The 19,434-nt window shown below is 34.0% G+C and overlaps 1 protein-coding gene and 1 pseudogene across 2 annotated transcripts; both read left to right on the top strand.

Annotated features, from left to right (window-relative positions):
• The first annotated feature begins 16 nt into the window (after nt 1-16).
• LOC110925377 lies at nt 17-13,224 on the top strand (annotated as a pseudogene).
• Nucleotides 9,570-11,868, top strand: LOC110920910. 2 transcript variants are annotated; one of them, XM_022165148.2, is made up of 4 exons: nt 9,570-10,673; nt 11,078-11,221; nt 11,312-11,451; nt 11,514-11,868. In XM_022165148.2, the coding sequence occupies exons 2-4, from the start codon at nt 11,216-11,218 to the stop codon at nt 11,758-11,760; spliced, it is 393 nt and encodes a 130-aa protein (XP_022020840.1). In that variant the 5' UTR covers nt 9,570-10,673; nt 11,078-11,215; the 3' UTR covers nt 11,761-11,868. The 2 variants fall into 2 exon arrangements, with proteins under 2 accessions (XP_022020840.1, XP_035842375.1); XM_035986482.1 differs by having other exon boundaries at nt 9,570-11,221.
• Nucleotides 13,225-19,434: the final 6,210 nt, after the last annotated feature.

The raw sequence follows: 19,434 nt of genomic DNA, 5'->3' as shown, positions 1-19,434 counted from the left end.
TGAAAAAGTAGTAGACATGAATGGCATTCAAACTGATGCTATTGATGTACATGATGAAGAAGTTAAGGTTTTAGAATACAACTTGGTAAAGGTTCCCAGATTCGAGGATGAAAATTTCAGGGATCAGATTAGAAGTGCACTGAAGGTGGCTGAGGAGAAGACAGGCATTCGAGAATCAATCCGAGTTAAGCTTTTAAAAAAAGGGTGAGAAAGAGTTCATTCGTGAGATTAAGCAGCTCAAGTCTCTTAGAGATCAGCTAGCCTCAAATATGGGTACCCCCGAGGAAATTCGACATGTTATAGACACGAATGAGGAACGTATGAAGCGGTTATCGAACAAATTGCTATAAAATACGAGGAGACAACTTATGAGGAGAGAGAACTGAAACGTCAACTCAGAGTTGCAGATGTTCGCCAAAATGCATATGACGAGGTTTGTTGTGACATTTTGCATTAGTTAAATCCGTAGTGAACAAGAATATCAATAGTTTTAGTGTTGTAGCATTTTAAATAATCACATTATCTGTGGCTTAAAGTTCTGTAATGTTGTGCGCCTCATCCGACTTGTATGTGAAAAGCATTTCGTTCTGGTATTATGCATGTTCTGAAGCAACATTTAGGAATGTACACATCATTCATATTTGCATTCAATAGTTGTTTTCAAGGTTGATTATGATTTTACATGTGTTTGTGCATAATGTTGTTGAATGTGGCTGACGAAATCTCTGATAATTGTTATATATAGAGTGATGCTGGTATTAAATTTGCAATTAGAAGGCTTGCCATGGATGAAGATACGGGTGTTCTAGAACCAAAGCCCTACGGAAGTTAAAAAAAAAGAAAAAATTACCAGCTAGATTTTTATGATTCAGAATGTTTGCGATTGTGGTTCATGATGGTGGATATGGACATCGTTTACAGTTTATTTAAGAAACTATTTAATACTAAAAGAATTTTATAAAGTATATAGAGTGGATCTGAAGTCCGCTTATGAAAGTTGGATGACTCTTTGTTCGCATTTTGTAGTACGCTAGCTAATAAAAGTCCTTATTTTGAAAAATAAGTTCAATAAAAGGACTTTGAAAAGAGATGAATTGGGCTGCTTTGTTTATTGTTGTCCATAGTGAGGGTATTGTTCTTATTCATACCTACATAAAATTTGGTCTTATTCCTACGGACCAAGGATTGGGATTGGGCTTGGCATATTATAGATAGCTGCTGCTACTATAAGAATAGATATGCAGATTGAAGTTGAGGCTGCTACTTGGTGTGGTTTGTCACAAGCGAAAAACTATTCCATTGACAGATTGTTGTTCAGGTAGACGTATGCAGGCCACATAAGTCTTTTTGAGATTCTGGATTCAATTCTGTCAGCGAAGCCTTTCTTCGCAGCTGTGGCCACGCGTTTGCATTGGGTCATGCTAGCTGGATTTCAGACCGCTGATGTTAACCATGAAAACTTTGTAAATACCAATACGTTTCATTTTTTGTATTGTTCAAGCGGCTGACATCACAATGTGAGCCTTAGCCGTTGGAAACTCTTTTCTTTGCTTATGTATGTTGTATGGTGTGTTGTACATTGTTGATATAAATTCTAAACATTTAATCATTAGCAAGTATATTGTTATTTGTATGATTGTTGTTGAAGGGTCTGGTCTTGTAAGAAGGATTGGTCTTGCTGGTAAACTGATTGGGCATGAAGATTGGGTAAACACGATCGAGTTCAACCGCTGTGGTGATCGCCTGGTGTCGGGTTCTGATGACATGTTGTGGAATGTGGCAAGTAAAGCTTTGGTCCTTTCGGGTCATGCTAGAAATGTATTGCAGGCTCGGATTATGCCTTTTACTAATGACACATTGACACGGCTATAGTAACTTCCGGTGGTGATGGTCAGGTGAGTAACTCTATATAAAAAACGCGTGTCAAACTGTACATATACATACGTATGGTAGGTATCAAAATCAGATACACTTTGTTTTGACTTGTTATTTTTCAGGTGAGACTTGGTCAAGTAGCAGATAACGGTAACCTTCAAACAATAGAATTAATTAGGGAAGCACAATGGGCGCGTTCACAAGCTTGCTGTTGAGCCTGGAAGTCCCCACATGTTTTACAGCTGTGGCGAGGACGGATTCGTTCAGCGTGTAAGTTAAATTTCTGTCCGAAACATAATTAGTTTGACCATTGTATAGTCAAAGTGATAAGAACTAGAAATTCAAGATACCAACACTTATCAACTTTTGTGAATAGTGACTTTGACCTTTTTTTTCATTACACACCTTATACAATAAACAATATCCGTTTTTAACCCAATAGTTTATAACAGTTACCAACTTGCGTGAACGTTAACTTTGACTTTTTTTTTTATAAGTTTCTATTACATGCCTTATACTGTAAATAGTATACGTTTTTAACCCTATAGTTTTGTTTTTTTCTTATAACTTTCGTTTGTTCGCCTTTTCTAAAGACTAAATACGCGGTTGCATTAAATTTTATTCTTTGCTACACTTTTGAAATGTTTATATTATTGGTGGAGTCGTTTAGAACTATTCATCTATGATATATATTAGAGAAATAATCTGGATTTTCTCTTTTGGTTGTTTTATCGAGTGTTACTAACTACCAACGATTATTAGCTTTAACCAATCCCGCTACTAGCCGGATTGTATCACAAAGTCGGAACTAATTCTTACACAAAGCTTTTCTGTTGCAGTTCGATTTGAGAAGTAATTCTTCCACAAAGCTTTTCTGTTGCTCCACATTCACAGGAACCGACAACCTCTTCTCTTCAAACATATTAAGCCTGAACTCCATTATCATCGACCCACGACACCCTAATTATTTTTATCTAGGAGATTGCGACCAATACGCGCGCGTATACGATATTAGAAAACTTCCAAGCAACAAGGATGCACCTGTTGAGACATTCTGCCCAAAACATCTAATCAAGACTCGTGAAATGCAAATCACTGGACTGTCCTATTCCAACACAAGCAAGCTTCTTGTTTCTTGTAACGGTGAACTCATTTATTTGTTTCAAAAGAATATGGGTTTAGGCCCGTACCCTTGCAGCGTCGCAAGAACATGTGGATAGTTTGGATGAACCACATATGTATTCTGGGCATAGGAACAATTTTATGGTTAAAGGGGTTAGTTTTTTCGGGCCTGATAGTGAGCATGTTATGAGTGGATTAGACTGTGTCGTATGGAAGAAAAACGACGGTAGAGTTATTCGCATTATGGAAGGCAATAAGTGTATAGTGAATCAAGTTGAACCGCATCCTAATATCTCTGTGTTTGCGTCGTCTGAATTAGAAAAAGATACAACACTTTGGGCTCCTGTTTCTTTGATAACATTCCTCCACTGGTTCATGAGTTACTGCAGGTAACTAAACATGTTAATTATGATTTCAAAAACAATATTAATATTATAGTCATAATATAAATCTTTTAATAAACAGATTATGGAGTCAAGCAGACAAACCAGAGATAATATTTTGTCGCTTAAGACTCAGACCCGAAGTTTTAATGGATGTTTTTAGGCCTAACAGAAGGCAATGAAAGAAGATGAAGGTGATGGAAATGCAGGCGAGCATAACATCGTTTAGTATATTTAACGCTTGTCGTTTGTAAAGTTATCGACATGTTTAACATATTATGCTGCTTTAGGAACCTGGATATGAATGATTAGCTAAGTACAGAATGCAAGTAGCTTGCACCTTGTTAATGTTGCTATTTGATTGAGTTTGAGATTTGAGGATTATGTTGCTAATGGGAAAATTAGTTAATGGTATATATTATAATTATAAATACAATCAAAGGGTGGTGCAGTAGTAAGCTGATGATTCTCTAGTTTCCCGTCATGGCCGGCCCTGAGGGTGGGCGGGGAGGACCACCGGCCAGGGCCCGATATTTCGAAAGACACTTTATTTTATGAAAAAAACCCGATATGTACATGTAAAATATATTTTTTAATAGGATATACCCATACAAACACCAACATAGGCCAACTTACAAACCTATTCTTATGGTTTAGATTAGTTATTAGCCCATTGACATTAGGTCACGTTTTTTCGAGCTCGAACAGGGTACACGAATTATCAGGGCCGGCCCTGTTTCCCGCTATAACCTCTTGAAGGCGATATTCCCAACGCTATTGAATGAGCGTTAAAAAGGGGTACAACAAACTTGGGAATTTTTAGTGGACTTTTGTTGTATAACTTCAATTATAAGTAACTTGAAATGAATGATTTATATTAGCCAATAGTTGGTTATGGTGAGTGTAACATGCTAATTAGCTTCTCTACTATTTTAAGGTCTTACCCTATTCAAAAAATATGCAAGTAATATCCTAATTATTTCAAAAATTGTTATTATTATTATTATTATTATTATTATTATTATTATTATTATTATTATTATTATTATTCAAACACAACAACTATACCACTATAAAAAGTATATCTCACAAATAGCAGAGTCAGCTCCAGAGGGTGAAATGCGCCTTACCTTTATCCTTATAGATTGAGATGCTGCTAGGGGTGTTCATCGGGTTATTTGTTCGTGTTTCGGGTTTTCGGGTCGGATTGTTCGGATTTTTGGCTAGGGAAACGTGACCCAATAACCGACCCATTTAAAGTTCGAGTTGTTCGGGTATGGGTTATTCGGGTTCGGGTTCGTTCGGGTCGGGTTGTTCGGTTTTTGGGTTTAGATGTAAAATGAAAAAAAATAATTTTTTTCACAAAATATTATCAAATATATCATGTTGTTATAAAAAATATTATCATAATTCAAACATCATTTAACAATATGGTATGATAAAATACAAAAGTCTCAAAACTTAATGTTTCAAGTATAAAACACTCCATATCAAACCACATCTGTAAAAAAAAAAAAGACAATTAATATTCGGGTTTTTATTCGGGTTCGGGTTTTTCGGTTATTTTCTAATTCGGGTCCGGGTGACTTCGAATTTAGGTTGGTCTTCTGATAAAAAAGGACAACCCTAGATGCTGCTCCAAAAAGACCACCGACTTCGAAACAAACTGATTGAATAAATATATAAATAGACACCTACCGAATAGCGTAAAAAATGTATATATTATTCTTGTAATAAAATTAGGAAAAGCATAATGAAGATGTTGCGATTTTTTAGGGATCCTATTATAAAAAATAAAAAAATCCAATATCTTTACTTATTTTTGCTTAAATTATTCTTTCCACTTGACTTTGATATATTAAAGTTTTTAAAAAATTACAATTATATATATATTGTTGTTGAAGGAACATGAATAGTAATTTTAAATTTAAAATAATATATAATTTTTTTGCTTAACCATACTCGTTTCCATAAAAAAGTTTACGTTGAAAAATAGAGCAAATCGAATTTATATCGACACGTACAGAAAAATATGCACATAATTAATATGAGGTTGCTAATTAATGAAGCCACTTTGTGGATTTGACCTTATGATATCTGTTTTTGTGCGTTCGGCTTGTTTTTAACCCAATTGTGCTGATGCTGCTGTTAACGATCTGTAATTGAGTAACATCTTTTAGTACTTGACATACTTAAGTCTGTTTATTGTTGAGTTTTATGCAGGTTTGTTCGTGTATGATCAGTGTCACATATGTCTCTGGTTGATGCCCATAGTGATGCGTGCCTGTTTTATGTGGAACTTTAATTTGGCGCCAAAGTTGGTTCTGAACTCCAAACAATCTTTGAGGAGCGCCGATGCGGGAACGAAGCGCTTGGAGCCTTGGGGAACTTTAGCAAAACTAGGGCTTTCAATTGGTGGTGGAACGCCGGAACGCCAGTGTCTCGTGGAGGAATGAAACGTCGACCATGGAAAAGATGAATCAACTAAGGGCTTTGGAAATCAACTAAGATAAAACACTGGTTTGATTTTATATATATTAAGGTTTGTGATTTGTTTTATAGAATTAGTCATAATTATGGTGTAGTTGTATATATTTTCTATGGCATGCATGTATATACGTTAGGACTTTTAAGCGAATTTTGTTTTTTTGCAAGTATGCAACAAGCAACAGCTACTAGCTACTGGACGCTCGGAGGGTATGTTTTTAACATGTGGTGATAGAGACACTTCTGGCACGGTATAGGTTATCATGAAAATACACACTTAGCAACAATAAGTAATAAAAAGGGGTGCAAATGAGCCGAGATACCCGTAAAGTGAACTACCCAAGCTCGGCTTGAAATAAAGCTCGAAAAGAGCCGAGTCTTAACGAGTCAAACCCGAGCCCAAGCCTAATAATAAATACTATATATAATATTTATGAAATAATAAGTAAATTATATACAAAATAATAATTTTGTAGAGAGAAAGTTCTGGAGAAATTGTAATCCATTATTCTTTATGATCGGGACATGATCTAGAAAATGCATACATATTTAATAATAAAATGTTTTTTTTTTAATTAAAAGGGTAATTTGGTTATTTAACAAAAGTTAACAGAATAATTTAAACAGTGTTAAAAATTTGGACTTAAATGGTTAAAGAAAATGCTTATGGGGACTTAGGTCGTTAAAATTTTTGATTTTGGACTCAACTAGTAAAAACCCATAAAACACAGGGACTCAAAAAGTAATTTACACTTTACAATATTTACAATATGTTTAAGAATGAGATATTGAAAAAGAAAAGCCTCACGATTATTATTATTATTGTTATTGTTCTTGTTCTTGCTATTATTATTATTATTATTATTATTATTATTATTATTATTATTATTATTATTATTATTATTATTATTATTATTAATAAAGTGAAAATTTAGGATATGGATGCTTGTACATATAAATATGATCTTTAAAAATGCGGCTGCCAGTATAAACCGATTAAAAGCATCAGCCTGCGACGCCACAAATTCAGAATTTTGACGATCTGCTGGTTCTTTTACTTCACTGAAATCCCCTATGCCATGAAAGTGTGTGTGCGCGGGAGCTTCTTTTGTTACAAGATTCCATGGCTGTTCCATCTTCCATTCATTGTTGGTTGGAATCGGTGATCTCGGAAATTTTAGGTAAACTCTCATTCCCTTTATCCTAAATTTTGGTGACCCATACATAAATTTTAAGTAAATCCATATAATAAATCAAACTTGGTTTGAGCTGGCAATGAGCTTTTGTTTTGGAGTAAAAGGTTGCTGGTTGGATCTTTTTGTTTGCCTTTTTTGAAAACTTGTTCTTTTTGAAACTGAACAAACAGGAAAGCCTATTGGATTGGATGAACAGTAACACTAACATGTATAAAAATTCCAAATTTCTAATCTCTAATCGAAAGGGTTATTTTAATGTTATTAGTAAATTCATAGTTATAAAATAGAATACTTTATGCAATTTGTCCTAAATTTAGATTTCTAGTACTGTATTGTTGGATATTATTTAGGACTACCGTTGTGATTCCTTTTTGTTTAAGTGTTAGCTAAGTTTTTTTTATCCCCTAAATCTATGTTAAATTGCACTTCTCAAAGATTAAACCATGGTCTCTTCATAAGACGTAATTCCTTTTGGCCACTAGATCAAAGCCTAAGTTGATGATTATTTACCTAAGATCAACCCACAAAATGAAGCACAAGCCATTACTTTGTTCTTAAACTGTACAGAATAATAGGATATATGCACTTTTAAAACATAAGGAGACTTTAATTTCAACTCAAACACTACACCTAGTGAAAACAGTGGAAGTCCCTATTTTGCACTTTTAATTTTTGAATCAATATGTGACCAACTTTTCCCAACTCGGGACTGATTGATGTGATTTGACCCGACCCGAATTTTTTAGTTGTGAGAAATTTGACCCAAACCGACCCGGAATTTTGACGTTTGATGTTGAGAAATTTGACTACTGAAAAAAGGAAACCCATAGGAAAAAAATCCTAGATCCGTCACCGATCCTAATCGTAGTTTACTTATATTCTTTGTTATTGCTTTGTTATTGTTTTGTCATACCATTATCCTAATCATAGTTTGATTATATTCTTGTAACTTTTATATATGTATACTTTATTTTTCTCACATATAAAAACAATAATATCATAGTGATTTTTATGAAATTGTACTCATTATTTATTAACATTTAGAAGAGGTCATAATCAGAAATAAAGTTCCCTGACTTGCTACCTTTGTTACCCCTCAAGTTGTATGTAAGAAAATTGTATAGTTATGTAAATTTGTGCATACATTATTTAATTATTATAAAATTTTTATCCTTAAACCCGTGTAATTCATAATAGAATTTTAAATAAAACTTATATCAAACGTAAGTTAAAATAAACATATTGCAACACTATACTTAAATATTTATAACATATAAGTTATAAAAAATAAAATAGGTTAAAAGTAAAGTATATTATAATAATAAAATAAAAGAAAAATAAAAACTTAAAGTCACCACGTGATTCATTTACTACTTCAAGAGATTGTAATTCAACATTTATAATATGTTTAAGAATGAGATATTGAAAAAGAAAAGCCTCACGATGATTATTATTATTATTATTATTATTATTATTATTATTATTATTATTTCTATTATTATTATTATTATTATTATAAACTGAAAATTTAGGATATGGATGATTGTACATATAAATATGATCTTTAAAATTTAAAATATACAAATCAAAACAAAATAATATAAATTAGTTGGAATCATTTATTAAAACTTATATTTTTATAGTTATAAATTAAGAAAAAAGATTAGATTTTTATAGTTATAACTTGATAAAAAGTAGGAAAAATTAACATGTGGCATTTATTGGAGTCTTTTATTATAAGTTAGATTAGATTAGATTTATCTGCTTAAAAGAACTGATCTTTATTTATATTTGTTTTTCTTTTTTACTTTTACGTGCATTAGTTAATGATTTTATTTATTTGTTGTGCATCAGTAAAAATTATTGTTGTACCATATTAACTGTATATGTTAGTATACAAATCATACAATTAGAGTAATTATTATTAGGTTATAAATTAGTAATTTCCACACTACAATAAACATTAACTAAACCCTTTATATAAAACATGAAAACCTCAAAACTTATTGAGTTCTCTATCTAAAACAAGTTAAACCTCGTAACTTAGGGGGCCTTTTTTTGGGACTCTACATGACACTTGAATTCTTAGGATCAACCCTAGTCATGTTACACAATTAAATCAGCAACAATAAGTAATAAAAAAGGGGTGCAAATGAGCCGAGGTACCCGTGAAGTGAACTACCCAAGCTCGGCTTGAAATAAAGCTCGAAAAGTGCCGAGTCTAAATGAGTCAAACCCGAGCCCAAGCCTATATATAACATTTATGAAATAATAAGTAAATTATATACAAAATAATAATTATAGTTAATATAAATTAACTATAAAATATTAAATGAGTCGGGTTCAAGCCTTCATAAGTTAAACGAGCTCGAGCTTGGTGCTCGGCGCGACTCATTTGCACATCACTTGAGTCCACTCCGACTTTCGCCCTTTGGTTCTTGTCATTGCCTTATTTTAATAGGATTTGATGCAACATCCCCATTTTCTGGAGGGTTATTGGATTTTATCACCCTCAACTATCGGCCTTTGGCCGTTGCCACCCCTAACTAACACTTTGACACCCGGCACCCTCAACTTGACTTTTTGTTTGTGCTGGCACCACTCAGTTAAATCTTCACTAACTGAGTTTGTTTTTTATCGAACGTGGCACATATTTGATGATTTGGACCTGATTACATGGCGAATGATGGCCAGTCATCAATCATATTCTTCAAACAAGAAATATACAACCATTTTCTTTCTCTCTCACAACAACCCATCGTCAGTCATCATCTTCAAACAAGAACCTTCATCAATCATCATCTTCAAACAACCACCTTCATCAATCATCATCTTCAAACAACAATCTGGGTTATCCACTTCCACCCATCTTATTCTCATCTAATCTCTAAACCCTAGTCACCCTTACACCTTTAGATTCTAGAGAGAGAAAACGTCCATAGAGAGAGAGAGAGAGAGAGAGCCGCGAGATGATGTTGGTGGTGGTTGTTCTTGAATCTGAGCGAAGGGGCGGTGGTAGAGTTAGGGGCGGCGGCGGATCTAGGGGCGACGGCAGAGTTAGGGGCGCCCAGCGGATCTAGGGGCGACGGCAGAGTTAAGGGCGGCGGCGGCGTCGGTGTTTATGGTGGTGACAGTGGTGTTAGGGTGGTAGATGAGTTGATGTTCGTGGTGTTCTTGAATCTAAGGTTTAGATGAGTTGATGTTTGGCGGTGTTTTTGAATATGAGATTTAGGTGAGTAGATATTTGGTGTTGTTCATGAATCTGAGATTTAGGTGAGTAGATGTTTGGTGTTTTTGAATATGAGATTTAGATTGAAGTCGGATGATATGATGTTGGTGGATGAAATAATTTAGGTTGGTTTAAGTTCTTCAAGGTGGTTGTATAGATCTGAAACAAATGATGAGATGACGTTGGTGGTGGTTATGAAGATGGAATTTGAAGATGATGTTTAAGATCGATGATGATGTTTATGTTCCAGAATTTATTTTCTTTATTTTGAAGATCTCATGTTCAAATTTTCAGTTCATGTTTTCAATTGCAGATGTTCATTGTTTGAAGATGTTCATATTTTCATTGGCAAACACTAGTGTTATAAAGAAGGTGATGAAGGTTAGTGACACATCATTCGCCACGTAATCAGATCCAACTCATCAACTATGTGCCACGTTGGATAAAAAACAAACCCAGTTAGTGAAGATTTAACTGAGTGGTGCCAGCACAAACAAAAAGTCAAGTTGGGGGTGCTGGGTGTCAAAGTGTTAGTTAGGGGTGGCAACGGCCAAAGACCGATAGTTAGGGGCGATAAAATCCAATAACCATTTTCTGGAGGATACTGTGGTTTCCCCCTCTCCAAAGATGATGGAGATTCACGGTCTCCACGGAAGAAGTCAAACCATGTTAAACTCAAAAATGCATACGCCTCAAACTCTAGTTCTCATCATCAACTCTGTTTATCATTATAATATCTCCTTTTTTTTAAGTTTTCATGTGTGTATCTTTTGTAATTAAAACAGATTCAACGTCGTCATCATTTTCATTCGTTGAAAAGGATCTCTTGAAAATAAAAAATGTCCCCAAGACTTAAGCGCTTCTAAGGCTTGTGTCCCTGAAAATCGACGGTCTTCTAGACAACTTTACGGGTGGATCTGCCTATGATTGTAAGCATTTAACATTTTGTTTTACATGTTTTCTTTGTTTCGATATAAATTAAGGGTTTTAATTCTGAATTGGGACTCGAAAATGCAAAGTTCTGTTCAAAGTGGGATGCTTCCATATTTGAAGCTAGCGAAACAGCTTCGGGAGTTTACTCTGCCATGTATTCTGATGAGTACATTCAAGATGAGGTTGAGGTCATCATCAAAAAGATTTCCAAAGTGAATTTTGAGAGGTAAGTGCTTAATGATTTTCCATTTTAAGGTTAAAGTTACTTAATATGTATTTGGTTTGCAGCGATTTGAGTGAAGCGGTCGTTAAAAAGCTCTTTTTCGTCGGCAAGAGCAAGGGGGCACCCGAGAGGGTGATTCAAATATGGTTCCCTGATAACCGCCCACCAAAGTGGGCCGTGGAACTAATTGAAAAACACGCTAGCAACAAAGATTTTGAGAGCTTCTTTCCCCCAAAAATTTCTTCTTTAAGGAGTCCCCCTTTCCGGGATCAGACTGTGGTCATATTTTTGTATGGAAGAAAAAAATCCTAGATCCGCCACCGATCCTAATCGTAGTTTATTTATATTCTTTTGTATTGCTTTGTCATACCATTATCCTAATCATAGTTTGCTTATATTCTTGTAACTTTTTTATATGTATACTTTATTTTTCTCACATATAAAAACCATAATATCATAGTGATTTTTATGAAATTGTATTCATTATTTATTAACTCGAACATTGACCCGCGCGCGTTGCGTCGCGGCCAACGAAATTGACACGCTTTTGATCAGATTCAGATTTGCAATGTGTTAAAGATGTTTTTGTCGGTTAAGTCTGTATAACTATCTTATACAAATAAGTAATTCACCACATAAGCTTAATACAATTAATGGTATCATAATTACTACGTTACATGACTTGTATCCATATAAATAACCTATCGTGTTAAGCCCCTGCGTTGCGGCAGGGGCATAAGACCGTGACAAATAGCCAACGACCACCAACATTGAAGTTGAGGCTTTTTTATGTGGAGAAATTAGACCGAGATATAAAACATAGAAAATAATAACTAACTCGATTTAGAACTCGCGCGTTGTGACGAACTTATTAAACAGGGAAAAATAGACGGCGTAAATACACTGAACTACACACGTTCGTTACGCCATGTTCACTCGCAAAATTTAGAACGAAGCGTATAACAAAACGTAAAATCGTTGATCCACACACAAATTGTGCCGTGTTAACTCACAAAATTTAGAACCAACGGTAAAATGAAAAATTTTACAAAATATGAAAAACATAGGGGATCAAAGTTGAAAGTAAAAAAGTTGTGAGGTTAAATTGGAAAAACAAAAAACTTTGGGTTAAACCTACAATATCAAGTACTTTTGGGTTTAAAGTGAAATATCAACAAATTTTTTTGAAAAACCCCCAAAACATAGGTTACAACACCTAATGCCTCCATTTGTTGCTAACTTATATGATGTAAATATTTAGAAGAGGTCATAATCAGAAATAAAGTTCCTTGGCTTGCTACCTTTATTACCCCTCAAGTTGTATGTAAGAAAATTGTATAGTTATGTAAATTTGTGCATACATTATTTAATTATAAAATTTATATCCTTAAATTCGTATGGTAGAAAAAAGACGGTAGAGTTATTCGCATTATGGAAGGCAATAAGTGTATAGTGAATCAAGTTGAACCGTATCCTAATATCCTTGCGTTGGCGTCATCTGGATTAGAAAAAGATACAAAACTTTGGGCTCCTGTTTCTGATAACATTCCTCCCCTGGTTCATCAGTTGCTGCAGGTAACTAAACATGTTAATTGCTGCAGGTAACTATACATGTTAATTATGATTTCATAAACAATATTATTATTATAGTCATAATATGAATCTTTTAATAAACAGATTATGGAGTCAAGCAGGAAAACCAGAGATAATATTTTGCGGCTTAGACTCAGACCCGAAGTTTTAATGGATGTTTTTAGGCCTAACAGAAGGCAATGAAAGAAGATGAAGGTTATGGAAATGCAGGCGAGCATAACATCGTTTAGTATATTTAACACTTGTCGTTTGTAAAGTTATCGACAGGTTTAACATATTATGCTGCTTTAGGAACCTGGATATGAATGATTAGTTAAGTACAGAATGCAAGTAGCTTGCACCTTGTTAATGTTGCTATGGGATTGTGTTTGAGATTTGAGGATTATGTTGCTAATGGGCAAATTAGTTAATGGTATATATTATAAATATAATCAAAGGGTGGTACAGTGGTAAGCGGATGATTCTCTAGTTTCCGGCTATAATCTCTTGAAGGCGATATTCCCAACGCTATTGAATGAGCGTTAAAAAGGGGTACAACAAACTTGGGAATTTTTAGTGGACTTTTGTCGTATAACTTCAATTATAAGTAACTTGAAAGGAACAATTTATATTAACCAGTCGTTGGTTATGGTATGTGTAACATCCTAATTAGCTTCTCTACTATTTTAAGGTCTTACCCCACTCAAAAAATGTTTAGCTTCTCTACTATTTTAAGGTCTTATCCCACTCAAAAAATATGCAAGTAATATCCTAATTATTTCAAAAATTGTTATTATTATTCAAACACAACAACTATACCACTATAAAAAGTATATCTCACAAATAGCAGAGTCAGTTCGAGAGAGTGAAATGCGCCTTACCTTTATCCTTATACATTGAGATGCTGCTAGGGGTGTTCATCGGGTTATTTGTTCGGGTTTCGGGTTTTTTGGGTCGGATTGTTCGGATTTTTGGCTAGGGAAAAGTGACCCGATAACCGACCCATTTAAAGTTCAAGTTGTTCGGGTATGGGTTATTCGGTTCGGGTTCGTTCGGGTCGGGTTGTTCGGTTTTTGGGTTTAGATGTAAAATGAAAAAAAATATTTTTTTTCACAAAATATTATCAAATATATTATGTTGTTATAAAAAAAATATTATCATAATTCAAACATCATTTAACAATATGGTATGATAATATACAAAAGTCTCAAAACTTAATGTTTCAAGTATAAAACACTCCAAATCAAACCAAATCTGTAAAAAAAACAAGACAATTAATATTCGGATTTTTATTCAGGTTCGGGTTTTTCGATTATTTTCTAATTCGGGTTCGGGTGACTTCGAATTTGGGTCGGTTTTCTGATAAAAAAGGACAGCCATAGATGCTTCTCCAGAAAGACCACAGACTTCGAAACAAACAGATCGAATAAATATATAAATAGACAGCCACCGAATAGCGTAAAAATGTATATATTATTCTTGTAATAAAATTAGGAAAAGCATAATGAACATGTTGCGATTTTTTAGGGATCCTATTATAAAAAAATAAAAAAAAAATCCAATATCTTTACTTATTTTTGCTTAAATAATTCTTTCCACTAGACTTTGATATATTAAAGTTTTTAAAAAATTACAATTATATATATTATATATATTATATTATATATATTATATATTATTATATATATATTGTTGTTGAAGGATCATGAATAGTACTTTTAAATTTAAAATAATATATAGTTTTTTATAATATTTTATTATTTTAATATTATAATAACTTATTGTTATATTTACTTTTAACATATTTCTTTTTTTAATCATATTCCCTTTTTTCAAAAAAAAAAATCATAATTTTTAATGATATTGCCTTTATCAATTAATTTAATATTTTTTAATAACTGTCGTTTGTTAATTAAAAAGAAACTTAAGTATGCAATTGTGTTTATACAAGTGTTGTTAAATATGAAGTTGTATTCAAACTAGAGTATTTATTTGGTATCGTTTTACGGTACGATAATAAACTAAACCGATTCTACCGTTTGGCTTTCGAAACAACATTCTTCATTTTCAAATATCGTTTGTTTAACATTATCATTTGCTCCGTTTCGCCGCAACGCGCGACGCTAATAAAAACTAGTATATATTATTGTCGAAGGAACATGAATAGTAATTTTAAATTTAAAATAATATATAATTTTTTTACTTAACCATACTCGTTTCCATAAAAAAGTTTACGTTGAAACATAGAGCAAATCGAATTTATATCGACATGTACAGAAAAATATGCACATAAAAAAATTAGTTTTTCTTAAGTAAAGAAAATATAGTTGTAAACTCGAAACATATTATTAGTAAAGAACTTAATAGGTTAAATATGTTCGTAAAATCGTGCAAAGTAGAACTAATGCCACAACACTGCCAGCGACAACATCAGAAGATAGAATAAATTAAAAAGTAAAAAATAACACATAACGAAAAACAGATGTAAAATCGTTGAACCACGCACGTCTGTTACGTGTTAATACGAAAAAATTAGACATAAATGTAAAATGTAGAAAATAATAAGTATGTCGATCCAAGACCAGCATGTTGCGACGAACTTGTCAAACGAAGAAAAATAGACGTGTTGCGATTGCCTGTCAAACGGGAAAAAACAGACGAAAAAACATTAAACCCTACACACATGTTGTGGCGTGTTGACTCGAAAAATTTATAACGAAACTTAAAACGAAAAACTTGCGAAAGATGAAAAGTATGAGAGACCAAAGTTGATAATAAAAAAGTGTTGGGGTTAAATTTCAAAGATGAATTTTTTTTTGTTAAAAGTAAAAAAGTCAAAGGGGTTAAAATGCAAAAGATTAAAATCTTTGGGTTAAAAGTGAAAAATGCGAAAGTTTTTTTGAAAAACTCCTAATGCCTATGTTACAACAAGATAAAGCATAAATTTGTTGGTAATTTATTAGCAAAAGATGAAAAACTTTTTGTTAAAAGTAAAAAAGTTAAAGGGGTTAAAATACAAAAGATTAAAATATTTGAGTTTAAAAGTGAAATGCAAAAGATTAAAATGCAAAAGTTTTTTTTGGAAAACTCCCGATGCCTATGTTACAAATATATTTGTTGAAAGTTTATAGTTTGAAAATATATTAAGTTTACAATGAGTTTGATCACAAAATTAAATATCTTAACTCTTTTATGACAAGACTAGAAGAGTAAGGGTTCGTCTTGTTTAAATAAACATACACAATCCATGATCACAAATTTTGATGTACATTTACAATAAGATGAAAAATGAGTGTTTGTTTGTTTGGGCATGTATTTCTTTCACTTCACAATATAATATTTGTGCGAAGTAGTATTTTAAAGAGAAAAATGCCCGGATAGTTCCTGTGGTTTCGCCTTTTTTCACCTATAGTCCCCAACTTTCTAAAACTACCTGAATAGTCCCCAAGTTTTCATTTTTTGTTCCCGGATAGTCCCTGGGTCTAACTTCAGTTTGTTTTCTCTGTTAAGGAGGGTGTGAAATGACAAAAATACCCTTTCCTTAAAAGGCCAAACCATAGGGACTATCCGGGCATCTTCTTCATATTTATTTATAAAACCCCATATTATCCCTTTCTCTTCATCCATGCTCTCTCTCTGGTACCACCACCACCGTCACCGTCACCTCCTCATCCACCGCCGCCAAGATACGGATCGGGTCTTCATAATCCTATTTTGCTCAAAAATAATTTCATCATCACCGCCTCATAACAACATTGTACTAGCAAGGGCGCCAGATTATGATTCGTAAACACAGAACAACATGAGAATAACACAATGTAACACCTCATCTTATATTTTAAGGCGGTTTAAATGTAGACGTGAACAAAAAACCAGTTTTTACCCGACCCGACACAAAACTGATTATGAAACAAGTTTGGTGAAACTGGTCCCTGTTTCTAATCGACCACCGGTTCGAGAACTTATCCCTTGAAACTAGTTAATAACCAGAACTAGTTTCAAACCAAACCGATCCTTTTCCACTTGTAAATCGGTTTCACCAAATACCAGTTTTGACAATTGTTGACCCAAACCAAACCAAAACAATTCCAACCTGAACTGGTTTGGAAAAAAAAAACGAAATGTGCACCTCTAGGTAGATAGATGTTCTTATCTCCAAGGATAAAGGTTATCATCGGAATTTATTGTCGAAATCCGCCATGGCTGCAAACACAGTTGCATGTATCCAATTGTCACACCCCGATTTCCACGTGTCTTCACCAGTTGGCCCGGATGGGATTACCGTGACGTAGTTGGCAACAATATAGTCAAACCACACAATATATGAATGCACAGCGGAAGCATAAAGATAATTATATTTCAACATTGAATGTAATATCAAAGTATCACCATCGTTGAAATAAAAATCCACAGGGGATCAATAATAAGATAAAAACAATTGTTCAACAGACGTAGGCATCTTAAGCTTGCGAGACTCTTTATTGATGCTAAGGAGAAATATCCAGCCAATTACGCTTGGTACCTGCATTTAATCTTTTTGGGAAAATACGTCAGTTTACACTGGTAAATACATTCAACCGACACTTTTGTAAAAGGTTTAATAAAAATTGATTTGAATGCACAAGGCACAAACTCTTTATAACTTGGGAGAATTACTTAAATTTATAATCTTGTGAACGAATTACATATTCCTTATGCGTTCAGTAGCCTGGACGTACCGGGTTAAAGATCAATAGACACACCACATCAACTATTTATGCACTGACGAGTGTACGCCTACACTCCGCGCTTAGGTCGTGGCCATTTCGTAAAATGCTGCCAGGGATATCCGGGACATGGTCATTAACCCCCCAAAGGCGTTTAAGTAAACAAAACTGTTTAAACGAGCCGATCAAATTATTCAATTAACCACCTAACGATGGAAGATTTGATGCTCGATCAAGCGGTATTTTATATACCGTAACCCAAGCCCGTATAACGGAAAATAAGTTAAAAGTATTTACCTTTGCAAGTATAAATCCTTAATCGAATAATGCAACTATCTTTTACTGGTCTCCTATTCTGGAACGAAGGTTTAAAATAACCTATTAGAATCCTAACGGGTCTTTAATTTAGCCGTAGCTTAGACCGGTCAGTTTCAACGGATAATTACGGTTTAATCGCGTGAAAGGCGAAAACCGGGAATGGAATGTGATTTGAACCCAACAAGTTTGAAGACTTGTTTTATATGGGTATAATAACCACGCTCTGGGTTTTGAGGTCAAAACAATAAGGTTTGACTCGTTTCGGCTAGTTTATATAAACTAGTTACATAAGCCGAACCGTGCGCGTAAAAGGCGTAACGGTTAACCGTAAGAGTCCAACACAGGTTTCCTAAGTCAATGTGCTTTAAAGAGGTTGTGGTATCAGTAGGATACCTTCCATAATGCCCGTAACGAGTTTAAATCCATCTTATGCCCCGTAGGGGTATTTCGGTCTTTTTAAAGATTATAAAAGAGGTTTCTGAGTTCTACAGGGCGTTACGGTCAAATTTTAAGGGACATGCTTAGAAATCAATAACTAAGGTTATGGTCCTTTCACATGTCCGGAATTCTCGTTTTAAATTAAAAAGGGCGTTACGGTCAACTTTTAAGCATTTAACGGAAATGTGTAAAAAGTCTCGGACAAACAACGAACCGGTCACAGAGGGTTATACCATCATGTAACCTGGTCCTAAGAGAGTCCTAAGGCATATCTAAATCATACTTTAACGGGTCAGAACTGAAGTCAAAGCAGAAGTCAAAGTTTTGCGACTTTCGGCTCCGAACCGGGTCAAAACAGTAAATGGTCGGATCAAACAAGCTTAGACTAGTTAATATACTTATTATCGTGTTTTATGAGTGTTAAAATAGGTTACACACCATCTACATTACTGATTATGCATAAAATCGCAAAATAGCATTTCTGTTGACTTTTTCTAGGCACGTTTGACTCGACATTCGGACTAGTTAGAGTGGGAATCAGAGGGTGCCCTTTTAGGGGTTTAAAGCCCACATGATTACCAACATATAACTACCTTTGATTTGACAAACCACTGGACCATTTGTGATTTATCGCAAAGTCAATCGTTAATTACGACGGATTGACTTTTAAGCTAAACTATGCAAAAACTAAGCCACAAAAGGTTAGGCATACTTACAGAAGCTTGGTGCATGACCAGAGATGTTAGAAGAATGCCTTAGAGCTTCAGAAATGACCAAGAAGGCAGGTTTGAGGTGTGTTGAACTATAGTGCACTACCTTGCCTTTTATAGTGAAAAATGGAGCTCAAGATCATTACAACTCAACCTATGATTGCTCATGGATGATCAGCAGGTGTCCCTGAGTGCTAGGGGACATGTAGGGGGCGCCCATGCTTCAATTAACGCATCCAAGA

This window comes from Helianthus annuus, chromosome 17 (assembly GCF_002127325.2).
Source record: "Helianthus annuus cultivar XRQ/B chromosome 17, HanXRQr2.0-SUNRISE, whole genome shotgun sequence".
Lineage (NCBI taxonomy): Eukaryota > Viridiplantae > Streptophyta > Magnoliopsida > Asterales > Asteraceae > Helianthus > Helianthus annuus.
This window is presented reverse-complemented; position numbering and strand designations above follow the sequence as displayed.